The 6,656-nt window shown below is 33.3% G+C and overlaps 2 protein-coding genes across 3 annotated transcripts; both read right to left on the bottom strand.

Annotated features, from left to right (window-relative positions):
- Positions 1 to 324: 324 nt before the first annotated feature.
- LOC122583117 lies at positions 325 to 1,067 on the bottom strand. Its single transcript, XM_043755551.1, has one exon. The coding sequence runs from the start codon at positions 1,065 to 1,067 to the stop codon at positions 501 to 503; it is 567 nt and encodes a 188-aa protein (XP_043611486.1). The 3' UTR covers positions 325 to 500.
- Positions 1,068 to 2,380: 1,313 nt separating this feature from the next.
- Positions 2,381 to 4,861, bottom strand: LOC122581175 (transcription initiation factor TFIID subunit 13). 2 transcript variants are annotated; one of them, XM_043753342.1, is made up of 6 exons: positions 4,739 to 4,861; positions 4,261 to 4,365; positions 4,127 to 4,164; positions 3,359 to 3,418; positions 2,852 to 2,926; positions 2,381 to 2,732 (listed from the first exon to the last, which is right to left on the bottom strand). In XM_043753342.1, exons 2-6 carry the CDS (start codon positions 4,337 to 4,339, stop codon positions 2,622 to 2,624), a joined length of 363 nt encoding a protein of 120 aa, XP_043609277.1. In that variant the 5' UTR covers positions 4,340 to 4,365; positions 4,739 to 4,861; the 3' UTR covers positions 2,381 to 2,621. The 2 variants fall into 2 exon arrangements, with proteins under 2 accessions (XP_043609277.1, XP_043609279.1); XM_043753344.1 differs by having other exon boundaries at positions 4,261 to 4,362.
- Between the last annotated feature and the right edge of the window lie 1,795 nt (positions 4,862 to 6,656).

Here is a 6,656-nt window from a genome sequence, read left to right as displayed (position 1 = left end):
ACGACCGATCAGTATACGGTGTTGATATGTATCGGTATTTAAAACACTGAGTTGTTCTAAAAAATGTATAACAAAATAAAATGAATGAAAATTTAAGATATAGAAAAAATAAATAAATCTTGTTTTGAAAAAAGAAAACAGCAACATCAGAAGCATTTTGAATATTTTGGACAAAAGAAAAACAAAAGGAACAATAATAAAAGTAAAAGTAGGAATTATATATTTTTAGGGGCTCGAGCGTATGACAATATCTAGTCTTTTGTTGTTTTCACTCGTTGAAAGAAAAAAGAAAGTGTTCTACTTTGCTTGCTTATTGAACCAAGCTACAATAAAATCAAACAATTTATTAATCAAAATCATATTCCTATTGCAAGGGCAGATCACCAAAGAATCCACCGTGAATTTAATCCAAGTCAATCATATCCTTTACAATCTTGAATTAATACTAAAGATATTATTTAAGTTCATAAGTGCATCGCGCGGGTCTAAGCATTAGTAAACTAACGAGTGAACGCATGTAACACAATACATATATAAATAGCAAGTGCCAAAGGGACCAAAACAACCAATGGTCCTATAGCAACTAGCCCATACCAATCCGAACAACCCAATTTCCCAAGCTTGATCTCAACCAAATAAACCAACGCAATACTCAAGAACAAGCATCCAGAAACTGATCCAGCGGCCGACGCCAAGATGCCACCTCTTAAAACCCTCAAGTTAACATAAGCAATGGTCCCCTCACTGACCTCTACAAAAGTATCACCATCTTTCGCGGTCCTAATAGCTTGTTTAAGGCCAACAGCAATAAGACTCGAAAACAGAAAGGAACTAAAGGAATATACATGGAATGCTACAAGATTTTCAGCCACAGAAGAAGCCGCCAGGCATGATGAGTCAGATGAGTCAACAAGGGTGTAGCTTCGGTCCATGGGGTTGACTGTGAAACCAAGAAAGAGACCGACAGTGAAGAGGGAATTCACGTTGACTATTCCGTCCAATGCCATGACATGAATGGTGGTACTCTTTAGGTTACGATTGCCTGAGGTGGTGGTGAGGGTGGTCATAATTACTAATTAGATTGATTGTGAAAATGGGTTATAGATATGTAGGTTTGGAAGGTTTTGCTTTTCTTTACAGGCAAGCAAGTGAAGGAGTGCAAGGCAGTACAAATTTACTTAATCTCAAATATTTAAACAAACTTGAAATTGAAAAAAGAACATCATTGACAAACCATTTAAACTTTTAAGTGTGTCATATTTTTATCATTGAGAAACCATTTAAACTAGGCTCCATAACCGAACTTTATTTTTTTAGTTATGAACAAGCAGAAAAAAATTAAAACATTTCTAGACTAGTTAAATGCGTCAATGTTATAGTGAAAACTTTAAGGACCTGTTGACAAATTAGAGGCAACTATCGTCAACGAGCTTAGCTGAAGTTAGCTCCATCTTTCCTCAAGCCTGCACGATTGGGCCTTCACAGTTACTTCTAAGTTCTAAACCAAATGACCCAAAATAATATCGAAAATTTCAAATTCCAATAGCTATAGTTTGTGGGAAGAAAAACCTGACTGTGTCCAGTGGCTCAACTCAAAGGAAAGGATCGTCCCAATTCTGTGGTGTCATATTAGCCAATATTTAATTCAGCCCATTTGGACCTGAAACCATTTTGATACTTTACCCAACCCATTCCAACTCTACTTTTTACCTTAAGTTGCAGAAGGGTACGCAGTTTCTCTGCCCCCAATCATTATCAGTTATTTCATTGAAAACCAAGAATGTGTTCATGGAATGCACAGAGTCATTAACATTTGTTCTATGCTCTTACAAATAAAATTATACCATGTTGAACCGTGAAGATTTACAAATCAACTGCAGTTATCATTGCAAATCCTCCCTCGATATCTGTCATTAAAGTTTGATAGTGGTGGCAAAATGGGTGGGGCATAGGAGTTGGATAAGGTGTTAAAATACGTAAGATCAGATCGGGTAGTGTAGGGTTGAATCAATAACAAGAAGTTCATATGTATCCAAACAGTTATGTTGGACTATACATCACAAAAATATAAATGAAACTCCAACTCCCATCCCTCAAAATATAAATGAAACTCCAAGGGAAGAGAGATCATATGAATATACCCAGGTTGTTGCATTGTGAAAACCAGGCTGAAATGCAAATATTGTCTTGCGCTTGCATTCACTACTGCCAATTTGCTAATTATTGTACGAGTAGTTGGTTTATGATTTGCAGAATTTATCATATACATGACTATGTATTCATAATATCTCAGTTGACCTTGACATATACACTACAAATTAACTAGAACAAAAAATAATAATACTAACAAACCAACTCTGAGTAAGTTTGTATGTCAATGGGGAAAAAATTGGAAGGTACTCGCATTGACAGTAACATGACCCAGATAACTGACATCATAATCATGTTTATATTTTACGCAACACTAAAACTACAAGGAAGAAAGAAGAAAACATAACCATCAAAACCTACATTCTTTGTTACTAAAATACTCCAATTGCTAGGATAACTACATGAAATGTTATGGTTTATCACCTCGCAGATATAACAACTGCACAAGGTTTACTTTCTAGACTATTTGATCAATCTCCTTGTGCCAGCTTTTCCTCATCCACGTCAAAAGCTTTTCTTGCTTGTTTTAATTCTTCATTCATCGACAGCAATTCTGTACACCGGTTTAGCTTTGGCAAGTCCTATAAATACATTATAATGCCAAATAGTAGTTATACATCTACAATCATCTGGCAAGATTAACCAAAAGCTATTTCAAAGAACAGAATACAATTGATATAATTTGAAGGATAAAGAGTACCTTCCGGATCAAAAACAAGAAATCCTCAGTCAAAAGTTTTCCTCTCTTTGATGCAACATCTTGAGCTTTATGAACCTACAATTACACACAAATATAACTTATTTAGTTTGTCAGGGTTTGGGCAAACTTGCCAAAATTATCCAGACAGGCCAAGTATTCTGTATGAATTATCGTTACTATGGATCTAACTGGCAGTGACCTGACAATGTGATTGTTTTTAGCCAATGGTGACCTACCTCTTTGACCCATAACTCATTTTAACTGATTCTTCAAAAGAAGCCATATCCCATTACACAATTCAATCAGGTATCCAATCCCGCCCTACCCACCCATTGGCCACTTCTAGACACGGCATTGTATATTATTTCTTTAAAGACACGGCATTGTATATCTTTTCTTTAAGGACAGATTGCATGCCTTCATCCACTCGTTGGGAGCTGTAGAAGAGCATCCTAGAGGAAATACTTAACTTGGGAATAACAAAACAAAAATTAAATAGGTTCTTACCATATCTGTCACATATTCCACAACAATGTCCTCCATGAGAGCAACAGTCTCAGGCAATGGCTGGAATTTCAGAAAACAAGATCATGTCATACCCAAAAACAAACCCTATATTAGTATATTACCTCTAAGTTCAAAAATGTAAAATTCTATTGTCCATGTAGACATGGTTCAAAAAACCATAGCAAAATGAATAAACAAGTTTCTAACTAACAATTTCAGGCTATTTGTGGAAGGCAGGAAGGCACCGTAAGATCTGCCCACCACTAGAGCATCAAATATGATCGGCAAATGAAAAAACCTATTCATAGACTGCTAACAGTCAAACTATTCAACATCTCCCTAGTACTAATGAACTATATATAGATGTTATACTTATAACAATAATGCAATGAACTCTGCTATCTATGTAAGTTATGGGCTTCTAAAGTCGTGATCTAACTGACGTATGCATAAATTAGTACAGGAAGGATACTAGATAATGAAAAAGGGTAAGTTATTAATCTAAATTTCCACTTGTACAAAGCTGTCTCACTCGCATAAACTTCAATGCAAGTTATAAATGTACAAAAAACTTCAACTTTAGGTTATGATTATGCTGAACAACCAGTACCCAAAATCAGGTTCATGTCAAGTAAGAATCCCGCAAAATAAATGCGTTCTTTTCAAACACGTTATACCAAATTACAGCACCACAATTAACAGGATAAGCACATTGACCTAAAATAAAAACAAAAGATTAAAACTTTTGACATAAAGATTGATGCTTACATTAGAATCGTCTCCAAATCCATACATCATATGCTGCACTGTTCCATCCAACAATAGCCGAAAAAAGAAACGGTTAAATTCACAAACAAAAAATAGACCACAAATATGACAGAGAGGATTTTATGTTTACTCACAATCTTTCTGAAAAACGCCACGTTTGCGTTTTAACGAAGTCTCCGATTTGGATGAGGGTCCTGCTGAAGCATTATTCATCTTATCTCTGCACTCCTTATACTCTGCTGCAGATTTTGAAAAATATTAATAAATGAGGTAGTGCTTTTTCGCATCAGTATAATATGTTTAATCAATACAACGCAAGATTCTCGATTCCTGATGGGGATGGGGATGGGAATCGGAGGTTATATAAGGAACCCTAAATTACAGAGAATAAACCTAAATATAATCTATCTATAAAGAAAAAAAAAAAAAAAGTTCATTGGGGACTTTCATCAAACATGTAGCAAACTTGCATATTATTTAATGGGGGTTTCTTCAATTAGGTATTAAAAAAAGTATGAAGAAAGGAAGAGAAAAGAAGAAGAAAAATACAAAATATTTATTGATTAACAAACACAAGAATAAACAACATATGTTATCAACTAATAAATGTACCTTGATTTTACACTTCAACTAAAGTAGCAAAATATAACGAAAAAATCTATAAAATATTCTACTATCATCAACAATTCTACAGCCAAAGCCCCGAATAGTGATTGGGTGGGAAATACTGGGAAAGTGGGATGTTTTGGACTTACGGTAATTATCGGATACTTTTGTAAAACGTAAATGCGTTAACACTGTATTGTCGAGTTTTTATTAAAAGAAAAGAAAGGAGAAGATTGGATAGGGGAAGAAAGGATAGATAATTACATAAAAAATAAGCATTCTCGAGTTGAAAGAAAAGAAAATAAAGTTGATAGTTAAATGTATTCTTGAGTTAGAACGGAAAGAAAAGAAAGGATAAAAAGATACAATTTTACATTTATAGCCTTGTAGTAATTATATAAGTTTGAAGGGTATAATAATAATTTCACCACTTTTCCTTCAAAATCTTGCCACTTTTGGCAAGAAAGTTTTGGGATCAAAACCTCCTATTTTTCCCTTTCTTTCTCTTCCCTTTCTTTTAAAACAAAAACTCAAGAATACAAAAACAAAAAGTTTCTTACCCTTTCTTTTCTTATCTCTTCAAAATAAAACTCAAGAATGCACTCTAATACATCTTTTTAGAAGCACCTAACTTACGTGCTTCCAAAACAAATTTGTAAAATTAATGTATATTTTCAATCCTTAAGTTTTTTTGAAAATATACATTAACCCTTATTTTACCTTTAAAAGTACCTAAGTTAGGGAAGCATAATAGCTATTCTCAATGTAAATGATACAACAACAACGGTACCCAATTCAGGCGAGCGCCCGAATTTGAAGGAGGTATGATGTAGATAACATTACCCTTATTTTAGGTAAAGAGGCTGCTTCCTAAGGACCTCCGGCCTAGGGCTTTACCCTTGAAAAAATAATCTCAACGGCTTCTCCGAAGAAGAATGCCAGAATCTCTCATATCTAGATCTCTAGAGAGAAACTAGAGAGAGACTCAACGGTTTCAATGTAAATAATCAAAAAGGTATTTGTACAAAAATATATGAAAACTAAGTTTCAAAGATTCATGTACATGAATGTTAATCCACAAAATTTATTTTAAAAACTTAAAATAATTTTTGCAAATACAACACCAAACACCCCTTAGTATTATACCCGTACAATATAATGGAATTAAATAATCATTTTTCTAAACATTTTTATACATTTTGACAAAGTAAATTACAACAAACTAAAAGTTATAAAAAAATTGTTAGAAACTGCTACCACTACTATATTCGTGCATATACTCCTACTTATAAGTAGGGTGAGAATCGAGCCGGGGTGTTCTCAAGCTCGTTTAAGCCGAGTTGGAGATTAATTGTTTCGATCTCAAGGTGAACACAAGCCGAGTTATTGAACTTGGATAGTTATACAAGCGAACTTAGAAAAATTCCTTTTTGGATCGACACGTTCGAAAGATCGTTTGACTATTTAAAAAACGAGTCGAACGAGCTTTATGAGCTAGTCGAGCCTTCCATTACATACTATGGAACAATACTATCTCTTATATAAATAAAACAAAATTGTTTCTAGAAGCTTTTTTCCTATGTGTCATTCCAACATTTTTTTAAAAGCTATTTTTTAAAATTATATGATGTCATAATAGATTTTCTTTTCTTTCAAAAACTATTTTTATATTAGGCCTTATGTCATTTTTTTTCTTTTCATTTTTTAACCTTACTTTTTTTAATTAATACGAAAAACGGTCGACTTTATTCTAACTATTTATTTTTAATTTCATATCTACAATTGATTTATGGTACTTATTTTTTTTTTATCTTTTCATCACCCTAACCGGTTTTATATATTAATGTTCATCTTTACAAGTATGTTATTATCTCAATATCAAATTATAATGTATTGACAACAAATTACATACATAATCCAATAT

This window comes from Erigeron canadensis, chromosome 9, assembly GCF_010389155.1.
Source record: "Erigeron canadensis isolate Cc75 chromosome 9, C_canadensis_v1, whole genome shotgun sequence".
In the NCBI taxonomy this organism is placed as follows: domain Eukaryota; kingdom Viridiplantae; phylum Streptophyta; class Magnoliopsida; order Asterales; family Asteraceae; genus Erigeron; species Erigeron canadensis.
This window is presented reverse-complemented; position numbering and strand designations above follow the sequence as displayed.

Coding starts and splice junctions, on each gene's coding strand:
- LOC122581175 (XM_043753342.1), bottom strand. CDS start 4,339: ATGAATAATGCTTCAGCAGGACCCTCATCCAAATCGGAGACTTCGTTA. Junction 3,419..4,126: donor GATTTGGAGACGATTCTAAT/GTAAGCATCAAT, acceptor CTGAAATTCCAG/CCATTGCCTGAGACTGTTGC. Junction 2,927..3,358: donor TGGAATATGTGACAGATATG/GTAAGAACCTAT, acceptor GTGTAATTGTAG/GTTCATAAAGCTCAAGATGT.
- LOC122583117 (XM_043755551.1), bottom strand. CDS start 1,067: ATGACCACCCTCACCACCACCTCAGGCAATCGTAACCTAAAGAGTACC.